At 52.4% G+C, this 24,170-nt stretch overlaps 3 protein-coding genes across 20 annotated transcripts; 1 reads left to right on the top strand and 2 right to left on the bottom strand.

Annotated features, from left to right (window-relative positions):
• The first annotated feature begins 962 nt into the window (after positions 1-962).
• VAMP1 (vesicle associated membrane protein 1) lies at positions 963-13,525 on the top strand. Of its 2 annotated transcripts, none has more exons than XM_014866587.3 (5): positions 963-1,197; positions 4,192-4,318; positions 4,521-4,679; positions 5,387-5,438; positions 5,838-8,016. In XM_014866587.3, coding segments are annotated over exons 1-5 (357 nt in total). In that variant the 5' UTR covers positions 963-1,195; the 3' UTR covers positions 5,855-8,016. The 2 variants fall into 2 exon arrangements, with proteins under 2 accessions (XP_014722073.1, XP_044611655.1); XM_044755720.2 differs by lacking the exon at positions 5,838-8,016 and adding an exon at positions 12,908-13,525 and having other exon boundaries at positions 1,051-1,197.
• TAPBPL (TAP binding protein like) lies at positions 7,954-16,247 on the bottom strand. Of its 4 annotated transcripts, none has more exons than XM_014866583.3 (7): positions 15,581-16,242; positions 14,564-14,785; positions 14,148-14,420; positions 11,522-11,860; positions 10,601-10,903; positions 9,334-9,417; positions 7,954-8,222 (listed from the first exon to the last, which is right to left on the bottom strand). In XM_014866583.3, exons 1-7 carry the CDS (start codon positions 15,639-15,641, stop codon positions 8,191-8,193), a joined length of 1,314 nt encoding a protein of 437 aa, XP_014722069.2. In that variant the 5' UTR covers positions 15,642-16,242; the 3' UTR covers positions 7,954-8,190. The 4 variants fall into 4 exon arrangements, with proteins under 4 accessions (XP_014722069.2, XP_014722068.3, XP_014722067.1 ...); XM_014866582.3 differs by having other exon boundaries at positions 8,003-8,222; positions 14,564-14,782; XM_014866581.3 differs by lacking the exon at positions 7,954-8,222 and adding an exon at positions 8,708-9,143 and having other exon boundaries at positions 15,581-16,247.
• CD27 (CD27 molecule) lies at positions 16,207-23,168 on the bottom strand. 14 transcript variants are annotated; one of them, XM_044755719.2, is made up of 7 exons: positions 22,277-23,168; positions 20,729-20,977; positions 20,406-20,537; positions 17,639-17,812; positions 17,252-17,425; positions 16,948-17,067; positions 16,207-16,691 (listed from the first exon to the last, which is right to left on the bottom strand). In XM_044755719.2, the coding sequence occupies exons 1-7, from the start codon at positions 22,293-22,295 to the stop codon at positions 16,570-16,572; spliced, it is 990 nt and encodes a 329-aa protein (XP_044611654.1). In that variant the 5' UTR covers positions 22,296-23,168; the 3' UTR covers positions 16,207-16,569. The 14 variants fall into 14 exon arrangements, with proteins under 14 accessions (XP_044611654.1, XP_044611652.2, XP_070350212.1 ...); XM_044755717.2 differs by having other exon boundaries at positions 17,336-17,425; positions 22,277-22,416; XM_070494111.1 differs by lacking the exon at positions 22,277-23,168 and adding an exon at positions 21,251-21,349.
• Between the last annotated feature and the right edge of the window lie 1,002 nt (positions 23,169-24,170).

Below are 24,170 nucleotides of genomic sequence, written 5' to 3'. Positions count from 1 at the left end.
AAATATGGTAATCTATACTATATAAATCTACACCTTCAATAAATATAAAATGAAAATTCTAAGTGATAAGAAAGCATTGCGTCACAGGTTATTTGCTACCTTTTTTCTTAGCGGGACATAAAATAATGGTGAGTTTCATAGCTTATGGGTCCAGGCAAGGGCCAATAATCTGAAGTAGGACAGAGCTGAGAGGAGAGAATTCTTGAAACTCTAAGGAGAAAAATCGCCTCGACGTGGTGAATTATTAGAGGAGGGGTAAAGATGAAGTGGGAGGAAATCTAGGATGGTTCCAGGTTTCTGGTTCAGGATTCTGGGCAACCGAATCGATGTTGTAACCTGTCTGGTAGGATGGGAGTAGGCTTTGGCGGGGGGAGTTCAATTCAGGATACACTGGCGAAGGGCTTGTTGGCTGCGTCGAAGGAAACGGACGAACGAAGCCTTCGTATTTGCTTTGGTCCGACCGAACCCCGCGCCCGAGACTTGGTCCCAGGAGCCTCGGCTCTACCTGGATGGGTTCTGCCTCCACGGAGCCGGCTGTCCGGGTCCAGCAGGCAGAGGGCATCGCTCGCCAGGTGTGGGCGCCAGAGCCGTGCGCAGAACGCGGACGCCCAGCCCCTCCCAGGCATTACGGTCTGGGCGACAGCCAGCCGGGGCCCTCCCACGGCCGTCGGCGGAGGCGGCGTGATTGGCTGGAACGGCCAGCGCCCGGGGGCCGTGGGCGGGCCCGCAGCTCATGAACTGCTGCGATTGGCTGGGAGGCCCCAAACAGGCCTAATTTAAACAGTTGGCCCCGCCCCTGCAGAGGGTGGTGTATATTTCCGCCCCGCCCGGTCGCTTAGTTAGACAGGTAAGCAAATCATAGTTGTAATAGCGGGATGAGAGGAGAGCTGTGATTGGCCAATTTGGAGGGACAGGGCGGGCTCGGCCTTAGCCGGCTTCGCCTCGGCTGGGCGCCTGTTCCGGGCGCCGATTGGGTCGCGGGCCTGTCAGCGTTCTCCGGGAGGCGTGGCCAGTACTAATAAAGACTGGGAGCGGCGGGCCGCTGCAGTCGCTTCCGCCGCAGCTGGGGCTCCAGCTGGTTGTTTGCAGGCGGAGCTCTGGGGTTACGTCGACTTCAGCCGCAGCGTTTCCTCTGCCAGGTGTCTCGCCGCAGCCTCGGGAGAGGAGACGGACGCCTCCCCCCTCTGTCAGAGAAATGTGAGTTGACTGATTTGGGGGCTGGACACCTTGCCAACTCTCACCCCCAGCACCGGACTCTGCAGGACGGAAAATGGCGCATTGCAGCAGCTGCAGCGACGCGGGGAACCTCCATCGCGCGCGGCCCCCAGACCGGGCCACCCCCCGGGAGGGAGGCAGTACCCCATTCCTGCACCAGCCATAGCCAGCATCCCACGGGCGGGGCAGGGGCGTGGGGGTCCCACATTCATTGCACCTCTCCTCTCTCCTGCTGGGCGTCTCATTCCCGTCTCGGTATAGTGGAGCTCCGGGGAAGGCGAAGGTGGGGCGCAGAGACATCGGGTAGGGGGCTCGAGGCCCTTTCTCGTCGTCAGATTGAATCTGTACTTAGGGCCTCTGGAAAGACAGTCACGGGTGCACCTGTCAGTCAGTAGCTTGGGCTACCCTGCTGTCTCTGGGTTTGTGTATGCCCCTCACCCCAACTGTGGCGTGTACCCCGCCTCTTGGCAGTGAGCAAAGCTCCAGAAACTTATCTGCCAGTTCTCTGGCGCCAGGTGAGCAGCTCAGAAAGACTCAAGGGGCAGTGGCATGTGATTCCAAGCAGCCATTCATCGCAGGGCCACCCGTATAGGAGGTGTTTTCCTGTTACTGAGTCTTAGCCAAGTATTTGGAAGAGAAATAGAGCTGAGGATCCCTGCCTTCTCCCAACACATTCAATATAGTCTCTGACCATCTTTATCACGACCCCATCCCAAGATCCCGAGGGAGAGCTACCGCTGGACAAATGAAGTACTTTCCTGTTAGGACCACAATATGTTTAATGGAGATTTTTCTTTTTTATTAACTGCCTGGAGTCCTCTCTGATCCTAGATATATTTCTGTCATTTCTGTTAGTGACAAAAAAGGGAAAAGATTTACTTATGTTACGTAAATGTTGTAACTATCCCTGAGTATTTTATTGCTGAATGTTCCCACCTGCCAACAAAGAGTAAGTGAAATGGTCCCTTCAAATGCTTCATAACCATTTCGCTTTTTATCTATTTGACTTCTGCTGCAGTTGTAACTGTATATGATATTCTATGCATTTTGACCAAGCCCTAGGATTTCATTTGTTTTCATTTTGGGGAGGGGGATCCATCTCAGCTGACTGGTTCCCAGTAGCACCCATGTGGGATGAAAGGAAGAAGATGGAAAAAGCATCACGGGGTCTCTGACCTTAATCTTGTTGTTGGTGCCACCATCCTGGACTGCTTCCAAGACCAAACACCGGCTGCTACCTGCTCAGTGAATTTTCCACCTTCAGTCAGAGAGCTAGATTGCTTAGCTCAGTGGTATCACAAGAGTCCTGTGGCTTCCATGGCTTTGTATCTTTCTTTCCTTTGCCTCCTTTGTGGCTTAGAAAGAAATAAGAAAGTGATTCCTTAAATGGGGTGAGTTGGGTGTAATCTGCTAGTAGAACCTCTCTGAGTGGTTATTCTCTTATCTTTTTATTTATTTATTTATTTATTTTTAGATTGACACCCGAGCTAACGACTGTTGCCAATCTTTTTTTTTCTTCTTCCTTCTTCTTCCCAACACACCCCAGTACCTAGTTATATATTCTAGTTGTGAGTGCCTCTGGTTGTGCTATGTGGGACGCTGCCTCAGTGTGGCTTGATGAGTGGTGCCATGTCTGCGCCCAGGATCCAAACCAGCGAAACCCTGGGCCACCGAAGCGGAGCGCGTGAACTTAACCACTCCGCCCCAGGCCGGCCTCTCTCTTTTTAAACTGAAAGTAATTCACTTAGGGAGGAGGAACTTCTGGGTATTAGTTCTGTTGTGAGTAGTCAAAGTATTTCCTTTCTGGTGACTTTGTGGTGGTTTAATCCCTCGTGCATTTGCTCTTGGACTGCTCCCAGGAGGTATGTTTGGTGAGATTCTGCCTGTTTGAGGACTTCTTATTGTAATCTCTATTTTCCATCAAATTTGAGAGATCTCCTTCCTGCCATTGGGTTCTTCCTTGGGAAAGAAAAGTCTCATGCCTTTGTTTAGATTTCTAGGAATTCTTTAGGAGGTGAACTTAGCCTCCACATGTTGGGACATGGAAAGGGGTTTATCTTGAAGACGCCACATTAGATTAATCCGTTCTTGGACTAAGGGAGAGAGAGAAGGGTCTCTGTGTGTAGTAGTGAAAACCAGGATTTCTCTTTGGGACATGCAGAACTAGAGGAGTCTCCCAAGACTCGGTGCCAAATCCAGAAAAGGAAGGGACAGAATGTCCATGATGCGTGTACACTGAGGACCGTTTCCCATGGTTTTGCTTCGTGTCGATGCTCTTGGAACAGTTTCAGAACTAACGCAGTTGCTTTGGGCCCCAGTTCTAAGTGAAACTCCCATCTTCTGTGCCAAAAACAAAGCAAGCAACAGTCCTGATTCACTCCACCTGCGGAGGCCTTGCCTTTGGTGATTCTTGAGTTGTCCTTATAGCAGCCCCGATATACTAATCATTCCTGAAACATAACTGATAACTAGATCACCTTAAGCAGAGTCTGTCAGCTTGCCTTTTCTTTTTATATTCCGGCCTTGTGAAAAAGAGCTGTTCAGTCCACAGGCTTGTCCTGAGAGTTTAGTCTTTTGTATGAATTTCTCCTAACCTGGATTGGAGGTTTCCAGTTTCACTTCATGTGAAAGGCTTCTGACAGTTAGGGAAATGCTATTTAGGCCAAGGCTGGCACATTTGTCCCTGTGACCATTGTGCCAGAAGATGTGTTGGAGTTTGGATCAGAGGATAGCCCAAACAAGATCTTGATGCCACTCTGGATGTCCCTAAGCTCCGTCCAAATGTTGTTACAGGATCTTTCTTCTTTTGCTTTTTCCCATCTATGCTGCAGCTCCCTACTTGATATTGCCAAGAGCTGGAATCTCTTGTGTTTGCATATAACCTGATCGCCAGTGCTGTGGTGGTTTGGAATGAGAATATATGTGACCCTTTCTTGTCTCGGTTACTTTGTGTCCTCTGTCCACTTCTCTCCACAGGTCTGCTCCGGCTCAGCCACCCACCGAGGGGGCAGAGGAGACTGCCCCAGGTGGGGGTCCCCCTGGCCCTCCTCCTAATGTGACCAGTAACAGACGACTACAGCAAACCCAGGCACAAGTGGAAGAGGTAGGTGGAGAGCTTTTTCTCTGACAGTTTCCAAGTCATAGAAGTTTAGAAACTTTTCTTTTTCATGGAGGGGTAGTTATAGGCTCTGGGAGGCACAGCATCCTTAGAGTTACGCAGGGCCAGACCCAGGATTCCTTGGTCCTTGTTCTTTCCCCTGTCTCTAGCGGGGAGCTTAGCAGCTTTGTTTCTGTGCCCCTCTCAGGTGGTAGACATCATGCGTGTGAATGTGGACAAAGTCCTGAAGAGGGACGAGATACTGTCAGAGCTGGATGACCGAGCTGATGCCTTGCAGGTGGGAGCGTCGCAATTTGAGAGCAGCGCTGCCAAGCTAAAGAGGAAGTATTGGTGGAAAAACTGCAAGGTGAATTTTATTGTCCTCTCCCCCTTCTTTTCCTGGGCCTCAACTCACAGCAGGCAAGGAAACCCTCAGGTTCTACATCCCTTCCCTCTAGTGGCTCAGGATCTCTGCCCTGCAGAACTTTTGGGGGAAATCTCGAAAGCCTCCTTGAGATGCATTACCCTGATCTGGCCACCAGGGTAGGCTAGAGTATTCAGAATCACCTACTGGGAGCCAGTGATAACCCTGAGGAGTTTGGAAACGGTTAGCAAGGTGCTTTTCCCCAAAGGACCCCTGGAAAAATTCTCACCTGGCCCTTCCTCAGACACATCCCACATCGACACAATGGCTGGGTAGATATGTATGTAAATACCTGCGGCTTTTAGGAATGAGCTGAACACTTCACGATGAAAATGAACCAATTGACTAAAGATCCCAAGTCTGCACCTCCATTGGAGTTCCTTTCAAAGCCTTCAGGCAACAGGAACTAAGCAAAAAGGAGCAAGCTGTAGATGCTCCGAGGTTTCTGAGACTCTCAGCTGTGGTGTAGGGGTTATTGTCTGACGGGAAGAAAGAGGGTTGGGCCGTCCTCAGAGGCCTGCACATCTTCTGGATGGGTGGTTTCTTCCCCTGTCCCAAGGATGGAGCAAGTACTGTTCCTACATCTCGAGTCTGGGCTCCATTCCTCCTTCCCCAAATCCATGGGCCCATTCTTCTCAATGTTTCCTCAGATGATGATCATGCTGGGAGCTATCTGTGCCATCGTCGTGGTAGTTATTGTAAGTAAGTATCGCTGAGGTTGCTGGTGGGGTGAAGAGGTGGGAAGGTCCTGGAGTCTTCTTCCAGCCCCGCCTGCCTGGGGAATGGGGCTGCTCTGACTGAGGTATGGAGATGGCTGCTGTGGGATCATCACCTGGTTCGGGAGGGAGGAAGGGCAAAGACAAGGGACTTCCTTGATGAACAAGCCTTCCCTCTACAAGATATTGTGGGAAGATGGTCCTTCTTGTTCTGAAGGAGTGGGGCTGTGCTGTTTGTCACTGGCTTGGGTCAGCGGGAGACCATGGGGATAGAACGCCCACAACAGAAAGACCTGAATGTCTAGTAACTTGATGTAATTTTCCCTCTTGTTTTCTCCTGTCTCTTTCTCTTTTCCATCTGGGACTTCCTGATTCCTGTGTCCAGTCTACTTTTTTACTTAAGAATGTGCCACCCCTTCCCTGTTCTCCATTGCCATCCAAACTCATGTCCCCCTCCCTCTGTTTGCTCTCTCAGTGAACTTCCCTGTCTGCCTTCCTCCATCCTAGCCCAGGCTTCTCCATCACCCATTCCTCCTTTGCTGTTGCTTTCATTTGCACGATGTCCCTCAACGCTAGAAATGCTGCTTGTGGCGCAGTCTTGAAGCAACTACTTGAGGAGCAACAGCTAGTGCCTCCTCCCTGCCTCCTTCTTATGTGCTCACAAGTTCCCCCAAAGCCAAAAAGAGGTGGCGGCCAAGGGAACGGGAAGGAGCGTAGCTGAGGTGACATGCCCAAGACAGTGCCAAGAGCAGGAGAGGAGAAGGATATCAGTGCCTACAGTGTCACCAGGAAAGGCCAGGCCGCTGGCAGGAGGAAGCTGTAAACAGCTGGGAAAATGGCGGCTCCTTCAGGGCTGCCCTGATCCCTTGGAGCTCTTCTCCTCTGCCAGGCCTGAAGGGGGGTCCTGGTGGCATACCCATTTAGATCAAGATTGTCTATGTCTTCAGGGATCTTGCAGTCTTTTACTTTGTTCTCCAGAGACCTGGAGAACATGTATTAATTACAAAATACCAGAAAAAATACCAAAATAGCAAAAATACCAAAAAAAAAAAAAAATCTCATTCCCATCCTAGAAGCAGTCCCAGAAGCTCATAACTGGAAGGGGCTGTCTCTTGTCCACCTTTTCTGCAGAATTCTGGATTGTTCATGAGAACCCCAAATAATTTCATAAAGCCAAAGTTTGAGATGCTCAGTTAGTTTTAATTGTTGGCTTAGATAAAGAGGGAGTGCTTGTTAGTTATAGAAAAACAGTGAGTTGAGGGCCTAATTTGAGAATAACAAACTCGGGGGAACCCTCTTGCCCTCTTGTTAAGGAAGGTCCTGTTCCCTTCCCGTTGATAAGGGAGTGTGAGGGTGTTAGAAGTGAGGATCTTGGACTCTCAGGGACTCCTTTCCTCCACACTATCCCTGTGTACTTGCCAAAGAGAGGGATGAGGCAGGAGGTCCTCCCTGAGGCCTGGCCCATTCTGAGTGTTGACAGAAGTCTTGGGGTGGGAGGCAGGGCAGTCTGCAGACAGGTGTGCCTGTGTATTGCCATGTTGTCATGGGGCCTCTCTGTTCTTCCTAAGGTACGTTCCTCTTCTAAACCACCCGTGCCCACCTGAATTCCACTTTGCCTTCTTTCCTTTCCTCCTTTTTGCATGGTTTCTGGGTGCAGACAGTGGAGCCTGAGGATGGGAGCTGCTCAGCTTGTCTTGGGAGCCACTGCTGGGCTTCAGGACAGGGTGTTGAGTGGGATAGACTGAGGTGTGACGGGAGGAGGGCAGGCTGGGAACAGAAGGGGGAATGCCCATGACCCTTTATTCCTTCCGTCCTCCGATCCACAAGCAGGAAGAGGCTGAGGCCAGGCTGGGCTGGGTCTGGATGCTCACTTTCCATGCAGCAGCATTTCATTGCGCAAAACCATCCTTCCTCTCCCTTTGCCCCTGTTTCCCACATTCCCTTCGTCCTGCCCCAGGGCGGGACTGAAGAGCTGGAAGAAAGCAGTCAGTGTACCCTCCCAACGGCCCCCCTCGAAGGTCTCCACTCTCCTCTGGCTCCTCCTTGCCTAATGCAGGGGGTCACCGCTGGAGAAGAACCACCACTGTCCTGGATGTGTCCCAAGCCTGGAGCAAATTCGCCCTCTTGGCCCACTGAGCCCTCTCATGGGAATTATTTCCTCGGTTTCCATCCATTTGAGGCACACCAGAAGTAGTTGGCTTTGTTCTTTTGGGGATGTCACCCCTTCTACTTTCTTTCTCACCCCACCCAGTACCCTCTTCTGTGTCTTTGCTGTCTCCCTTCCCTCCCACCACCCATGTGCATGAGCAGATATGCAACGAAACCCCGGGACTTTGCAGTCAAATGAAGCCGAGCTTCCCACATCCCCTCCTTCTTTGGTTTGCCATGAGATGATGTGGGGTTTCCACTGTGTGTCTGTCGTCACCTCTTTGTCTTTTTCCCTAACCCCAATCTCATACTTGTATAGAATGATAACAGTTGTGTTTCCACCAAAGGCATGTGGCTTATTTATCAATTTCATGTATTCTGAACAAAGGCAAAAAATACAAATTCCTACCACTAAACTGACTTGATTGTTGTTTGGGTCGGAGTAACTGAGGAGGGGCGGGGGAGTGTTGTTTCTTTCTAGTAGTCTGATGTTACTTCAGGCTGGAAGGGCTGGCTCCTGTGTGCTCTGTGGTCTTCTTGAGATTAAAGACCTGTGTGTTGGCAGAGGAAGTGGTCTCCACCGTCAGCATTCATACCTCAAGCAGCCAGACTCTTCTAGGTGCTAGTGAGAGGAAGTGATGACAGGAAGTTGAGTGGGCATCTCACACTGACAAACACTGCAGGTTTCCTCAGACTTCTCCCATTTACCTCCTTCTAGGTCCTCGGCCTGCCCGGCCTGCCGCAGGGGCCAGGCCCAGATGAGGCCTCCGGCAAACACACCCTGTTCCCCATCCTCCTTATATACAGTTTTCTGGTCCCAAGTTGCACTGTAGTGACCAGGCACATTTTCGAAATGAACAAGCAGAGAAATGTCTTTCCTGCCGCTCAGGGAGTGCGGAGTTTGTAGGTATCCTGAAATACCCAGCACCCGTCTAAAGGAGAACCTTAATTGCAGCTCAGGGTTACACAGATCAGCCGAGCTGGAGCCCCAGGGCTGCCTCTGGGGGCCTTTGTTTCATACCTGGAGCACTTTGCAAGTTGGAGCAGCTAGGCTTGGGGACAGGGGTCAGTGGGGCCCAGCGCGGGAAAGACAGGAGAATGAAAAAGCTTTGTCTCCAAGGCCACAGGGGGCTTTTATTTGGACAGAGTTCAATATTTGGGTGGAGTGGCCCAACCCTCCTCATCTTGCCCCCATCCCTCACTTGTTCCTTTCTTAATTTTTTCCCCTTTTCTTTTCCTACCATCACACCTCAAATCTGGCTCGTGTTTTAACCACCGAGACATCCTGCCTTCCTGCTGCCCTCTCGTCTCTTCATGTTTTCTCCTTGGTGGTCAGCCCAGGGACACACTGAGGGAAGGCAGACGCCTGCACATACCCAGAGCCAGGGCCCCCATGATCTGTGCCTTCTTCATCCCTTTCTTGGGGCCTTTTTGAGCTCTGGGACTTGGTTTAGAGTCCTCCTGGGACAACGTGACTACTCTTCCTTTTTACTGTGAGGCAGGAGAGTGTCTACCCAGAGGGCCTCAGGCCTTGGTGAGGTAGCTAGGAGAAAACAAGAAGGAACGAGGTTGGTTTCATTTGGGGTAACCCCAGGAGCGGACGGCTGTGTGTGGGGCTGGCTGGAGCTCGGGATGCTTGGGCTTCATGCCAGGTCTGGGTGTGGGGCTGGTGAGGGCAGGCTGATCTACACGTCGTGTGGGTCAGGGGCAGCTGAGGGTGACCAGGCTCTTACCTTGCCGTCTCTGAAGCCCCAAGAACAACAGTGCAAGAAGGAAGAGGCTGCTGGCCACAAGGATTCCAAAGGCCATCCTCCGCTCTGTAGGTGAGGGCAGCGTGGGCGGGAGTCAGTGGGCAGGAGTCGTCTCTGAGCCCGCGCCCGCAGTGCCCGCCCCGCAGGAGGGACAAAGGAGTGTGTGTTTGAGAGTGAGTGTGCGTCCGCGGTTGAGGAGCTCGCAGCAAGTGTTCTGTTCTCAGGAACTGGGCGCACAGTACCATTCGTACTTGCTCAGGGTTGTTGGACGTTTGTGTGTTATTCCACACAGAATTCTCTACCTCTTCCCACCTTGGAATAACGTTGGTTTTTTTTTTAATTGCTTTGCAAGAGAGATTTAGGTCAGATTAGTTGTTGACAGTTAACCTGGAATTTTGTAAATAGCTGTGGGATGTTGTGAGCTGAGACAAAACCCCAGTTTCTGGGAAGCTTAGTCTAGTGAGCCACCAAATAATGCCCAATGCTCCTGGCCGTTTGCATTTCTAGTGCTGATTCTTTCCTATTCGACACCTTTCAATGACATTCTGTGGCTTCAGGATGAAGTTCCAGCTGAAGGCCCATTGTGATCTGCCCCCTAATGGCAGTAGAGGGTCTCAGGCTACAGTGGAGGAATTGGGCTGCCTATCTCTCCCATGTTCTCTTTTACCGTTTACTTTCTCATCTGTAAGTGCCGGTTGAGCTGTCTCTAAAACGGAGGCACGATGATGCCTGTGATCACACATCGCAGTGCTGGGTCTAGACTGTGGTTCATTGAAGGCTCCATTGTGGACGCCCCTCTCAGGCCTCTGAGCCGCTTCTCTTTTCCCGCACGCCCGTGGCTTCAGCTGCGCAGTTCCCCAGCTTCTCTTTGGGCTGTTTTATAATCTGGCCTTCACGCATGCCATTCTTTCTGCCTTGGGTGCTCCCTTGCCCCTGAGCTAGCTAACTCAGCTCACATGTCTCCCCGGGCCATCATCCCTGACTGCCCAGTCTGACTCTCCCAGACTCCTGAGGGCAGGATCAGGAGTTACTCAACGCTGCTCTCCAGCTCTCGGCACCCTGGGACCCTGGAACCTGGGGTATAATGAAGTCTCAGCGTGTGTGGTGGCCCTGGCTGCCACCTCGGGAAAGAAAAAGCCGGGACTGTGAACAAAGTGCTGTGGGAAGCAGAACAAGGCCAAAGCAAGCTCGGGGCAGGAGAGCCATGAGCCCAAGTGTAGAGGTGGGAAAAGGAGGGTACTCCCAGTACCTGGTGGGGCAACCCAGGTGCTGGCCTCAAGGGGCTCTTCCAGAGAGATGTGGGTGACCTGGCAGGTGTAGGTGGCGCCTGCAGAGCCAGGTTCTGCTATCAGGGAGGAGGAGATGGTGTAGGTGCCCGCTGCGCTTTGTCGGAGGCTGGAGAAGGAGGCACCAGAGACTGGGACCGGGGTTCCCCCCGGCTCCTCTCGGGTCCATGCCACAGTCACATCCAGAGGGTAATAGCCAGCAGCGGTGCAGGTGAGGGTGGGTGGCAGAGCCTCGTTTGCCAAGCTTAGTCGTACTTTGGGGGAAGCTGAAAGAAAGAATGAAGAGTAAGATTCCAGAGGGACTCAGTGGGACAGCAGAGTTGCCTAAAGCCTTCTCTTCCTGCTGAGAATGAGAATAGATGTGGAGGCTGAAGTTTCTTCTTCAGTGGCGTGCAAGGGGAGTGTGAGGGGCCCACCCTGGAGGCAGGCCATCATGGGGACATCTCCCACAGGTAACTGAAAAGCAACGGTAAAACCAACTCAAGGCTGGCTTGTTACTTATCGTCAGAATAAGCCAGTGATTTTAAAGGATGTCAGTGACGAAACACTGCTCCCCGTCAGGACCATGCCTGCTGCCCCTCCTCGGTTTGCTGCTGCTCCTCCTTAGGATGTGGTCCCAAAGGACTGGGGTGATTGGAGACAGCCAGTCATGGCAGGGCAGCAGGATCCTGGGCTGGGGAATTTCTTGGTAGAATTATCCTGGGGTCTGACAGGAAACAGTCTGATGCTGTCTGTGCTTCCTGGATGGCGGTGCTGTTTAGGTTGTAGGGTTATGCAGTCTGCCTCTCAGGAAATTGCCCCTGTATTTGGATTCCATTCTGGAAAATATTCCCAACAGGCCCATGCCTTCCCCTCTCCCCAGGATGCCCGTGTCCTGGCCTTACCTTGGACGTGGAGCTGGATGATTTGTTGAGCTCGGTACAGAGTGGTGGTGATCTGGCAAATGTAGGCCCCCTCGTCCTGCAGAGTGAGGCTGGGTAGGGTGAGGGAGGCGTCCCCAGCCATGAGTTGCTGCTCAGGCTCCAGGGTAGCGCCCTCCCTCTTGGCCTGCCCCTGCTCCGGGGTCCAGCTGTATACCAGCTGGCCACTGCCCTTATGCTGCAGGCGCCACTCCACGCTGGTGAGATCCAAGCCTGGGGCCAAGGAGAAGCCACAGTGCAGGGAGGCTGAGGACCCCAGCAGGAAATTCAGGGACGGGGTCTGTGTTGTCACCTGGAACTCCACTGTGGTGAGAGAAAGAGGGGTGATTATGGGCTGCTTGCTCCTTGAGGTCACCTGATCTCTGAGCTGTGGGCATACACCTGCCCCCGCCTCCTCCCCTGGGCAACGAGGCCGGTTGAGTTCATTTCCCATCAGATGGAAGCACAAAGAAATGGGGCTCTGGAAAGGCAGCGTGGCACACGTGGGAATCTTAGCTGTTTTGGAGCCACTTACCCTGGACAATCTGATGAAAGTTATGGAGTTCTAACCAGGAAAATACACATGCAAAATCATGGGTTCCTGTTGACCCTCAGGTGAGAACCTCTGGAGTCTCAGAGAAAGCTTTGGAACCCTGGTTCTTCCTCTGACTAGCTCTGGGACCTTGTGCAAGTCAGTGTTGCCAAGTCATCTGCTTAAGGCAAGGCTGCTGTGAAGACTAAATAGGACTAAGAGTTTAAAAAGCGCTCAGTGGCCTATTTGTCCTAAAAGTGCTGAACCTAAATCTAATGAGGAATAGTCAGACAAATCCAAATGATGGGACAGTCTACAAGACAGCAGGCATGGACTCTTCAAAATGGCAGTGCTCTGGGGCTGCCCCGTGGCCGAGTGGTTAAGTTCACATGCTCTGCTTCAGAGGGCCAGGGTTTCGCCAGTTTGGATCCTGGGTGCGGACCTAGCACCACTCATCAGGCCACGCTGAGGCGGCGTCCCACATGCCACAACTAGAGGGACCTACAACTAAAATACACAACTATGTACTGGGGGGCTTTGGGGAGAAGAAAAAATAAAAAAATTTTTTAAAAAAATGGCAGTGTTCTGAAAGACTCTTCTGGAGTTAACAGAGGCTAAAGGCACAAGACACCTAAATGCAATGCATGTTGGACTCCTGGACTTAAAAGAACCCCAGAAGGCTGTAAAGAACATTATTGGGGCAATTAGAGAAGTTTGATTTTGGACTTTATATTTTACAGTATTGTGTTAATTTTTCAATTATTTACTTCTTAAGTTTTTTTTGTTGAGGAAGATTTGTCCTGAGCTAACATCTGTTGCCAATCCTCCTCTTTCTGTAGGTGAGCTGCTGCGACAGCATAGCCACTGACAGATGAGTGGTGTAGGTCTGCACCTGAGAACTGAACCCGGGCTGCTGAAGCAGAGTACGCCAAACTTAACCACTAGGCCACCGGGGCTGGCCCTTATTGTATCACTTTTAAAGTGTCTTAAGTATGATGCTCAGTGGCTATCAAGCAGTGTTGGGGGGAGGTGGAACAGACGGCCCTGGAAGGGAGAGGTATTGCTGATAGTGTTCAGAATTGCCAGTGTAGGGTAATGGTGAGAATATGTTCCTAAATTCTCCACACACTGCACCCCCTTAACCTGCACCCTGGCAGCCCACTCCCCAACCTGGTTTGCTGTGAGGTGATGGTTTTGTGATTATGAAGGAGAATATCCTTGTCTTTGGTTATAAATGAACACATGCTATATACATGGAAGCATTTGGGGTGAAGTTTTGGGATATCTGCACCTGACTTTCAATTGTTTGGGGGGAATATGTATAGTTGTAGAAAGAAAGAATGGCAAAATGTTAACAATTGGCGAATCTAGGTGACTGGTATACAGGTGTTTGTTATATTATTCTTTCACCTTTTCTGTAGGTTTGAAATATCCCCAAATAAAAAGGGAGCAATATCTATCCATGCCAGGACTATGGTTGACAGTGGACAGACATGAGGACCCCTCTTTTCCAATAGAGCAGGATAAATTGAGGTTGGACCACAGAAAGGTTCAAGTATTCGGGGGCTTTCTGAGGATAGGAGGGTAGCCCCCTAATCATCTCTGGACTTGACTGTCTCCTTTTGGAGGCAAAATATTGGATTCGATGAACTCTGGAGAAACCTATCATCATGGTCTCAACGTCCTGTGCCCTCCGGGATGTGCTGGGTTGGAGAGGGCAAGGACTGGGTTTTACTAATGAGAGATGACGAACAAGTTCCTTGTTCCTGTGCTTTGCTCTAATCATCTTGAGCACTGGACCAGGCTGGCTCTTCACTGGGAGAAAACTGGTGCTTGGCTCAGTAAGATCCCTGCAGAGGGCCTACGTAAATAGAGCACCATGTGTCTCATTTCCTCAGGCAACCAGTGAGGGGAAAACCATCCCCATCTTGTGTCCTTAGGAAGAAAGCACTGAGGCCTAGGGGACACCCTGAAATGACTGATGTCGATAGAGGTGGACTTGTTCCCTTCCTTCTCCTTCTATCCTCCTATCTGACCACTTAGAAAAACAAAACTTTCTGCTGCTTTTAATTTTCTCACCTGCAGTCTGCACGGTCCCCTGGGGGCCCAGGGGTAAGTTCCATCTGTGGTGCCGGAGAGCCCCATTCTCAGTATCCCCAAGAGTCTTCATCACCATGGAGACACTAGGTCCCCCTCCAGACACCTGCACATTGGTGATGAACCAAGCTGCCATCTCAACAGTGGCCTCTTGTCTGGCCTGGAGAAAATAGCGGGAGATCTCACAGGTCACGTCCTTCCCGTTGCAGTCGGCGTGGAGCAAGGCCTCAGCCTGGGGGATCTGCACCAGGTTCACTGGGGAGAAGGGCGGCACGGAGGGCTCACTGGATTGAGAACACCCGGGCCCATGGGAAGCAGGTGCTGGTGGGTGTATTTGGGAACTGGGCTGTCCCAGTGGAGGGAGCCCAGGACTGGGACACAGGGTGGAGGGCTCTCACCTGAGGCCTCGAAGGTAACAAGTGGGTCGTCTTTGGCCACTGTGCCCCCTTGGAAATCAGTGAAGCCTTCCAGGGAGCCATCATCCAGCACTGGCACCTGCCTCAGCACGAGCAAGGCCTTCACCATGTTCCCACTGCTGGCAAAAGCTCCATGCTGCCGCCCACCTTCCTCCGCCAAGAAGCAGTCTAAGACCACGTCCACTGCCCGCCGCTGCCTTTCTGCTGCAGGGAGAAGGCTGGTGAGCGCCCTCTTGTCTACAAAGTTACCTCTGTATTCACTGATCCCGTCACCAAACTGTGGGGTCATCACAGGGTAAAAGTTGTGTTCCAGGGTCCTAGCTGTCTCTGTCTCCCTCTCTTCTCCTGTCATCCCCCAAACCAGCTTTCTGGGAAGCACCTGCTACTCCAGGTACATACTTCTTGGTGTGAATTACTTAAAATCCTGGATTTGCCTTGCTCAGAGGGGTTTCTGTTTTTACTCTCTTTCCCAACTATTGAATGAAAAACTCTCCAGTGAAGGGACTTCTCAGCAAAAGCAAATAAATGAGCAATATTGCCACTGGGGGAGGAGACGGATGTTGTGCTGCTGGGGACGTTGGCAGCCTTTCCTGCCAGCCCTCGTGGTCTCCGCTTTCTGCTGGTACGGGTAGTCATCCCCTCCCCCATTCCGGGGTCACCCCTACTTATTTCCTGGCCAGGGAACCCCTTCCTATTCTGAAGATGTCGGTCCCAGGTAGAGCCTCTCCCATAGGACAGCACCGCCCCCCCTTCCCCCCCCCCCATCACCGAGGAGGCCCCTCTTCTCTTCATTTGGCCTTTTCCCCACAGGGTTCTCAGCCTCCCTCTCCAACACGTTACTTTGCCAATCGCTGAGCCTTTGTCCTCGTGGGCTTGGAAGGCGACTGGAAGCCATCCCCGGCGCCTTTCCCCTCCGGAATCTCGAATCTCGAATCTCGGGGAGGGTGGCTACCTGGAGCTCCCTAGCCCCACTCCCCTCCGCCGGCCCTCCCCACTCACCGGGCTCGGCCGCCGCCAAGAGGGCCAGGCAGAGCAGCAGGCACCCGCCCTCGGCGCCCATGAAAGCTGCGCTCCGGCCCGCGAGCCGCCCCTTCTCCGCGGCCGGCCGCCGGCAAGGTCCCGGCCGGCAGAGGGGCTCTCCGAGACCGGGCGGGCCCTCAGCCTGCCGCTTTCTCTTCTGTCCTTGGCCTGCTTTTCTTTCGCTTTCACTTTGAGGAAGTCTCACCGCGGCAGCCTTTGCCTCCGGGTGAAGCCATTACTTGCTGGTGCCAGAGACCTGTTTACAGTTCTCTTTTCTTTGCAGGTCCCTCCCCACCCCCACCCCCGCCCCCGAAACATGCCCTGGTGATTTCAAGACCTGACTTCACTGCATGCACCTGTGTGCTCCCCACTAACCCCAAGAAAATGGAGATGGAAGTTCCAGAAAGGGGGGCGGGGAGAGCGAAGCGAGAAGCAGGATCCCCACTAGCCTGGGGACCTGTCCTTTTCTGTTGGTGCCGCCTTGGGCGCCTGCACCAGGTCTTCACCGGAGAAAGCTCCTACTTCAGATCCCTGATCCGAGAGCGGAGCGTGGGAGTGGCCTGCGTGGTGAGATTGGGGTTTCAGAGAGAGCTGGAGAGCTGCAGTGTGTGACAGTCTGTCACTTTATTTTGCGAGGTTCTGGGTCAGCGATACAGCACGCGGGGCTTTCATAGGCGGAGACGTGTTTTCCAACTACAGCGCCAGCCCTCCTGCGGCGCAGGGGTGAAACTGGCTGGGCCAGGACACACCTGGGCTCCTGCTTCCCACCCTCCACCCCGTTGCCATGTGTCCTCGTCACCGCCCGTCTCAGAAAGGCACTTTCTCAAATCTGCACACAGGAAAGGGTCCTGCTGAGAGGATGGTTTTGAGGTTGCGGGTGCCAGGTCTCATTTCCCCCGGTGGCCAGTGGGGTGGGGTGGAGGCTAGGCCTTTGTTGGAGTGATGACCCCCTCCTCCTCTGTGCTGGCTCAGGGGTACGAAGCTGGCTCTGGTTTTCGGTAATCCTCCTGGATGGGGAAGGCGCTGCCCTCTTCCTCCCTGGGGCAGCTGTAAGGACCAGGCTCTGCAACTGCTGGACTTTCTCCTTTGTCTGCAGAAGGAGAATCAGATGAGTCTTGGCCGCAGTGCGGGAAGGGGTGAGGGGAGAAGAGACGAGCAAAGGAGGGGCAGCTGAGGGAGGGCTGGTGGGAGGACACCTGCTAAGAGGGGAGGAAGAGTAGGCGGGAAGCAGGGTTGGTAAACATGGAGCCAGGGAGGCTTCTGCGAGGTTTGGGCACGGGTGGCAGAGCTGAGATGGTGGGCTGGGGTGTAGGGACAAGACTGGAGACCTGTATTTTGTCTCTTACTTAGTCCATATTTTCTTTGTTGATGGAGGAACAGGGCTCCGACCATGGTGAAAGCAAGAAACATTCCAGAGAAGATCACAAAGATGCGGATGCAATCTGTGCTGCACAGAGATCTTTGGGCTGTGATAAGCGAGGGCCACACAGTTTTTGGGGAGGGCCTAGCCCTTGACTCCCCTCAGCCCAGCCCTCCTGCCACCTCTCCTCTCTCATCTCCACCCCCTCCTCCCCCGCCCCCACCCCCCCACCGTTGGACCCAGTCCTTCCCTAATCCCTAGGCTCTGCATCTCCCTATTCTTGCCCTTACCCCGAGGAGCTTTCTGGCTGGCTTCCCTCCTGGATTCTCCTGTATGTCTTCTCTCTGGGAGTGGGGAACGGGGAGAAAACTCACGTGGCCAGTGGGTTGAGAGAGCTGGGGCAGGCAGCTGCCTGAAGTCAGCCAGAGTCTGCACGTGCCGGACTGTCCTGGCCTCCGGCATCTCTGGAAAACCATAGACAGCGTGAGCAGCAGCGGGGAAATGCACAGGGTGCCAGGTTGGGCTGAAGGCCAAAGAGGACTAAGAGGTGCTGGATGAGATGGGAAGGCGGACAGGCTGACCCAGCGATTGATGTGGGGGTGGGTGCCCTGGAGAGGGTGCTGGTTGCGGTGCGACCTTTCCCCCTGTGACTGCTCAAAGTGTTGCCTGGCACTTACTTTTGGCATAAGGTAAGTGGGTGGGTTGTGGGCCTGGGGCCTGAGATGGGCGAGGGGTCAGCGAGGGGTTTGCAGGAGGATCACACTCGGTACACTCCTTGTCTTTGCACTGCCAGCCCTTGGGGCAGCCACACTCGGTGTTGGCGGTGAGGGTGCAGTTTCGAATGAGAAGACCTGGGGACAGAGGAGGGCCCGAGGAACACAGATGCTGAGGCCTCAGAGAGCTGCAAGGTTTCTCCCAGCCCCTGTCCCAGGCCCACCGCCAGGGACATGCTGCCCTTTGCACTCCCACCCCCTCCCCACAGACGCCTGCCCCATCTCGCTGTCACCCAGTGCCTTTGCCGTTATTATTATTGTCGTTAAAGAAAAAACTTGGACCTTTTAGAAAATTCCTGGTTTAGAAATAGAAACAGCTTACATGATTTTCTCTCTTGCTCACGGATTCTTTTATAACTTCGTATTGAAGTATGCTAACGGTGAGGTACACTTGGTATAAGTGTGAAGCTTGAGAATTGGTACAAATTGGACTCAGAAGTGTAGCCAGCACCACATCAAGAAACAGAACATGACCAGCAATGTTCCCTTCCGGTCACTAATCCCCCAAGAATAGCCACTCGCCTGACTTCCTAACACCACAAGTCAGTTTTGCCTGTTTTTGTGCAAAAGACATGGAATCATGCGTGTGTGGCTCATTCCTGTCTGGCTGCTTTTACTCAACTCGTTGTGAGGTTCATCTGTGTTTAACGAGTGTAACTGCAGATTGCTTCTTTCTCATGCTGTATCATATTCTATTGTATGATTATACCAGGATTTATTCGTCCATTCTACTGTTAATGGGCATTCGGGTAGTTTCCTGTTTTTAGCGCTTAGAAATAGTGCTGCTGTGGTCCCCGACAGCTTTTTAACTTTACTAGAGAGTTACTTGATTACTGACATCCTTTACCTTTAAAACATACATTTTATTCAAGTGTAGAGGTTGGGTGCTGGTGGCTGCCCATCAGTTATACTGGGCAAAGTGGGCGTGAGGGGCGCTGGGCTGGGCTGGGCTCACGGCTGGTTGGGGTTGAGCAGAGGAGAGTGATTTGGGGAAGGCAGCCGTACCCGGATGGGGGCCAGGCTTGAACGGGAGCCTGGTGGGCTTAGGGCAGCACACTCGTGGGCACCCAGGGAGAGGAGCCCTGCCAGTTGGAAGAGGGGTGCAGAGAGGGAGGTGGGAGGATGCCAAAGACTACTGTCGACTTGCATGATTTCTTCAGTGAATGCCTTTGGTCAGGAAAGGGAAAGGGACACAAATTCCTTCTTCCCATCCTTATCTCCTTATGGTCTCTTCTTCCTGAATTCTGACTCCTAGTTGCTACTAGAATTTGGTTTCTTTGTGGCTTACCAGGAATTGTGAGCCAGCCTGGACAAGGATCTGCAAGGAAGGAACGGTGATGGGGAGGGAACAGTGGTGGTGGAGAGGGGAAGAGGCAGATAAAGGTGAAGAAGATCAAGGAGAGGCGACCATGAGGGTCTCTGCCCAAAGGGAAGGAAGGGGTTAAAGAAGGGTCTGCGATTGGTTAAAAATGGGTGAAATGCCATTGTTTTCAGTGATGAGTATCCAGAGAGCTGGGAGTTCTCTTCCCCATGTATAACCTGTGCACAAAATGCCAGGCTGATTTCAGGCACTTCTCCATCTTACAGATGGGAATACTGAGGTCCAGGGAGGGCCAGACTCATTCAACCTCCTCCCGGTCCCCTCACTGCTGGCTACTCTCCCTGGAGCCCTGCAGTCAGGGGCTGCCTGAGTGTTCTGTGGGTCTGTGGGCTGCGTCTCCCAGAGAAGGGTCACGGGCTGGGCTGGCCTGGAACATGGCAAAGGGAGTGCGGGCCAGCTTGGTATTGGGAAAAGGCCTTCCCTGCAGAGGGAGTGGGGAGGCTTTGACTAAAAAAGTTCCAGCCCTGCTGGCGTGGCTGCCAAGAAGAGAAAAGCATTCGTTAACGACCATATTTTTAAGTTGTGGACTGAGGAATACTTCTTGTGCGTTTAAGATGTTGCTCATTTGCAATGGCAAAACCTTTTATTTAGTTTTTAGAGAATATGGTATAAAAAGGCCTGGTGAGGCCTGATGCGTTTTACAGGCAGGTAGTTTAACAGTTAAGTTGTCCTCAGAAGCGTCCTGCTGGAGAACGTTTATTCAAAGAGGCCTCTCTAAAGTCTGCTTCTCTGTGTATACTGGGACGTAATTTCTGAAATTCTAGCTAAAATAGAGAAATAATAAAAGCGTTCGTAACAGCTTCAGATATTACACTTCTTAATTTTAAAAAAGATGAAATGACAAAATAAATAAAAACACAGGCCACATGCATACTCATTTTCCTAAATTGGCTTTTGTGCAAAAAAAAGGTTGTTAGCCACTGGCCGGTGGTGTTATTTCCTTAGAAAGGTGTATTCCAAGTTCCAAACAAACGTGCACCTCAGACACAACCAGTTCATTGGCGGGGGTTGCTCTGCTGAAATCTGGGGTCCTAGAGCCACTTCCCCCTCTTTATTGTCTTGATCCTAGCCGTAGACCCATTCTCAGCATCCCTCAAGTTCTGCTGACCCCTTTCCTGAAACACTGGAGTTCTCCCCACATCAATATGTGCCCCGTCCAGGGCGCCCTGGTTCCCAGCGTTGACTCCACTTGTGTAGCCTTGACGTGACTGAGGCTCCGACTCCCCCTCCTCTTTGCTTCTCCTCACCCAGCTCTGCCACGTTGCTCCCCCCAATGCTTGCCCATCTCACCAGAGTTACAGTGCCGACAGCTCTCACAGTGGGGCCGGGCGTGGTAGTCTGGTGAGAAGGAAACCCCTGATATACATGAATGACACTGAGTAATCCTTCCGTACCGGTCACAGTCGTCCTTGAGGAACGTTCCTGTGGGCAGAGGTCCAAGGTCAAGACCCAAGGAAGGCTGCTTCTCCACCCTCTTCCAGGTGGTGCCTTTCAGGCACTGCAGGATTCCGCTCCTTGCTTGAGCTCAGGCTCGCTCTCTGCCTCCCTTCACCCCAAACCCAGTCCTCTCCCTCCCACACTCAGCCGGCCCCTGGCAAGGTCTCCTCTCTTACCTGGCTCACACATCGGGCAGCACAGTTCTCCCCGAGCCCAGTAGTGCTTCTCTGGACAGCTCTTGGGGGCTGGGGTAGCTGAGAGCCCCGCCAGGGTCCCCAGAACCCACAGCCAGCAGGGAGGTGGCCGGGCCATGGCTCCTGCCCAGGGAGCTCGTCCTGTGCTCTGGGTGCTGACTGCTGGCCTGTGGAGCGGGCACCTTCCCACCTGGGTGCTGGTGCTTCGTCTTCGCTCCTCCTGGGCAGCAGCTGCAGGTGGCAAACCGAACTTTGATGGCAGTTGAAACTCTGTTGTGGCTGTTTTTTTCTCACAGCAGCAACCTCCATCCCCTCCCCCTTTTCCGTGCGCTGGGTGCTGGGTGTCAGGGAGAGTACTAAAGGGCAAACTCTTCAGAAGACCTGCTGCTCTTTAAAGCGCCCCCTCCAACGCGCCAGCCTCTCCTCGGCCTGTCTCTCTTGTGCCCATGAGGAACTGAACTACCTGCCTGTTTTACAAAACATTGGGTGTGGATGGTCACTCGCCTCTCCTCTTCATGTACTTGTGCACAGGATGCCCACGTTGCCCGCCTGTTCACAGCTTACCAGCTGGTCTGCATGTCCCCTCTCCCATCCCCCCATTTCCTTTCACAGAAGTTTTGAGAAGGAAGGGGAACCAGCACTGAGTACAGTTCCCCAAACTTTTCTCTGAAACTCATGGGGTCAGATAAGTTTCAGAATTCAGAATTTTTCAGACTTTGGGAAACTAGCACCACAAGACACCCTCACGGGGCTAAGGTGGCACTCACAATCAAGCACATTTCTGCAGCAACATTATTGAATATTTAAGCTTAAGTCGGGGGGGGGAGGATAACTAAAACTAGCCTTGCATCAACTGAGGTCTGGTTTTATGGCCAAAAGAGTTTGCTACGGAATTGTTCAGAATTGCAAACAAGGGACTTAAACCCCTGTCACTCCTCTGCTGGACTCTGCTACGTATGATCTCATTTCGTCTTCCTGCCAGCCTGGCATACAGGTATCACCACGACCCACCTGGCTTTCCCTCCTCACCCACTATCCTCTTATCCTCCCTTCCCGCCTCTGGCTGTGTCAGTCAGTCACTGGTGTCCTGGAGCACCCGGGGCATCTCCTCTCCCAGCCTTGAGCACTTGGGATTAAAGGTCGATTCCTTCAGGTCATCTCTTTCCTATTTCCGTGGTTCTCCTGGGAAGAGTGATCTGGGGATACTGGAAATAGCTGGACTTTTCCCTTGAGTCGTGGGAACACATGGGTCAGGCAGCCTCCGCCTCCTCTTTCCTCAGGCTCTGAGCAGTGGGGGGCCTTCTTTCTCCAGGCCGGTTTTCATTCGGGGGCTTTGTAGTTGTTTCCACACTGCTCATAAAATGTCACACCCCTGTGATCTCACCTGCTAGGTCTCTTCTCTGTCTCACTCTTCCGTTTCCTTTCTCTTCATTTTTTCCATCCTCCTGCCTTTCTCCTACCCTCCTCCTCTTTAAGAGAGTCCTCTCAAGTGGGAAGCCACACATGGGTGTGATGTGAAGAGTTACTTACACAAAACCGTTGTTTCCATTATCCAGCCGGGGTGCCTGAATTCCCACTCAGCGAGGGTTAACTTTGGGATCTGAGGATTTTGCTGTTGTGAACAGTCCTGTCCCGTTCCCAGGTTGTGGTCAATATCTTCATTGGTAATCTTGAATCTTAAGGTGGTCACAGGGAGGTGGGGCCCTGTGGGGATGGATGAGACCCTTGGAGAATGGTGAAGAGTTGGGGACCTTTAGGGAGAAACTTGCCAAAAGGAGAATCAGAGGATGCTAAGACGACTAACAATGTTGGCTGGACCCTGAGCTGCTGTCCCACACGAGGCCTCCATTCTCTGTGCCAAGACCCATCTCTCCCTTCTGCTTGTCACTTCTCATGGGAGGAGGGCAGGTGTGGATCTGCCTGGCTCTCCTGGAGCACCCCTGGCCAGGAGGAGGAAAGCCAGGTTTCCGGACCTTACTCTTCGTCTGGCAAATGGAATGACCTCATCTCCGCCCTCTGTGCTGTTTGCATCAACTTCTGGTAAGCCTTGGGCTGTCGTAGGCTGGTTCCCTGGACAGGCCCTTCCTCTTGTCCACAGGCCGTGTGAATGCCACCTGCTGACCTCGCCCTCAAAATCTTCCATCACCACTTGCTCTTTTGGGGTTCAGCTTCTCCCCATGTTGGCTGGCGCAGAGATACACGGCCTCTTCTCAACAGCTCCCTTCCTTTCCTGCATGTCCAGAATGCAGAATCCACAGAATCGCTTCTCTTTTGATGACTTCCATTACTTTTTTTTTTTTTTTAATGACTTCTCTTACTTTTGAGAGGGCCTGACCAAACCCTCAGTCTGGAGCAGTGGCTGTAGCCTGGATGTCAGCTGGCTCACCCTGCTCCTCAATATCTAGATAAGATGCTCCTTGTCTTCCAATCAGGGTGGGTCCTGGGAGAGTGGGGAGGAGGAGGCGGGGCTGTCGACTGGCGCAAATTCCAGTAGGTTGTGGTCACCTCTGGTTCTGGTTCCTCTTTCAGCTGAAGTCTTGTTCTTGCCTCTCTGCTCCTGGCTGGTCCCTTACCCCTGCCCTGCCACAGGCCCCAAATTTGGGAAACAAGGCTTTCTTAAATTTTCCTCCAAACTAACTGTAAACAGAAGGCTGTTAAGGGTGGCAGAGTCGTTACTGAAGCTTTATATATCCTAAGGATACAACTTAAAATTGCATTGTGGATAGTCTTGTTGTCAATGGTCCTTCCCATCCCAGAGATTTGTCAGTGGTCTGGCTACCCTGCAAAGCGGTAAGGGCACTGACCATCTTGCTGACGCCTCTCTCCCCTCCACCCTCCTTTTTTTGTCATTGAGTGCCTTTCAGAAATCTGTAAGGCAGCAAACCTCATCTCTCTTCAGCCCCTAGTCTCAAACTCAGCCTTGGCCCTTTGTAAATCTATAACCAGTTAAAGTACTGCAGGGAACTAAACTCTCCAAGATTTTTCCTCAGAAGGAAGTTCTGTTATATTACGTAGGTGTTAGAAATCACTGTTCTTGATCCTTATCAACCAAGCCCCTTAGTTTTTCTCACCTTATTCCTCCCCCATTCCATTCCTCCTTCCTCCACTCCTACTTTCTTTGATGACCCCCAGGCCACCACCCCCCCCCCCCACCACTTTAGACCCTCCTTCCCAGTGAGCATTTGAGAGACCAATTGGGCAGGACAAGGGGGTGAGCTGGTTAATGATGGTCGGGGTACTCACCTCTCAGTTCTGTAATTTGCATTTCTGGGACTCTTCAGTCTGAGTGACACAGGGGACTGACCTTCCAGCCTCTGCCCACTGTTCAGTGTCTTAGCCCCAGCTCCTACTGTCTCCTAGCACATAAGGCACTCAGGAAATATTAGATGGTCCAGCCCCAGGCTTGTTCCTTGATCGTTCTATC

The sequence above is a fragment of the Equus asinus genome, chromosome 22 (genome assembly GCF_041296235.1).
Source record: "Equus asinus isolate D_3611 breed Donkey chromosome 22, EquAss-T2T_v2, whole genome shotgun sequence".
In the NCBI taxonomy this organism is placed as follows: domain Eukaryota; kingdom Metazoa; phylum Chordata; class Mammalia; order Perissodactyla; family Equidae; genus Equus; species Equus asinus.
Note: the sequence above shows the minus strand (reverse complement) of the source record. Positions and strands in the feature narration are given on the sequence as shown.

Bases quoted from the DNA above. Each gene is read 5' to 3' on its own strand.
- VAMP1 (XM_044755720.2), top strand. The intron at 4,319-4,520 runs GTAGGTGGAGAG...TGCCCCTCTCAG, and splicing joins CCCAGGCACAAGTGGAAGAG to GTGGTAGACATCATGCGTGT. The intron at 4,680-5,386 runs GTGAATTTTATT...ATGTTTCCTCAG, and splicing joins ATTGGTGGAAAAACTGCAAG to ATGATGATCATGCTGGGAGC.
- TAPBPL (XM_014866581.3), bottom strand. From the start codon at position 15,641: ATGGGCGCCGAGGGCGGGTGCCTGCTGCTCTGCCTGGCCCTCTTGGCG. The intron at 9,418-10,600 runs GTACTGGGAGTA...CCTCACCTACAG, and splicing joins CACCTGGGTTGCCCCACCAG to AGCGGAGGATGGCCTTTGGA. The intron at 9,144-9,333 runs GTAAGAGCCTGG...GTTTTCTCCTAG, and splicing joins GGGGCTTCAGAGACGGCAAG to CTACCTCACCAAGGCCTGAG.
- CD27 (XM_044755719.2), bottom strand. The intron at 17,813-20,405 runs GTGAGATGGGCA...CTCTGTCCCCAG, and splicing joins CTGTCGGCACTGTAACTCTG to GTCTTCTCATTCGAAACTGC. The intron at 16,692-16,947 runs GTAAGAGACAAA...CTCCTTCTGCAG, and splicing joins ACAAAGAAAATATGGACTAA to ACAAAGGAGAAAGTCCAGCA.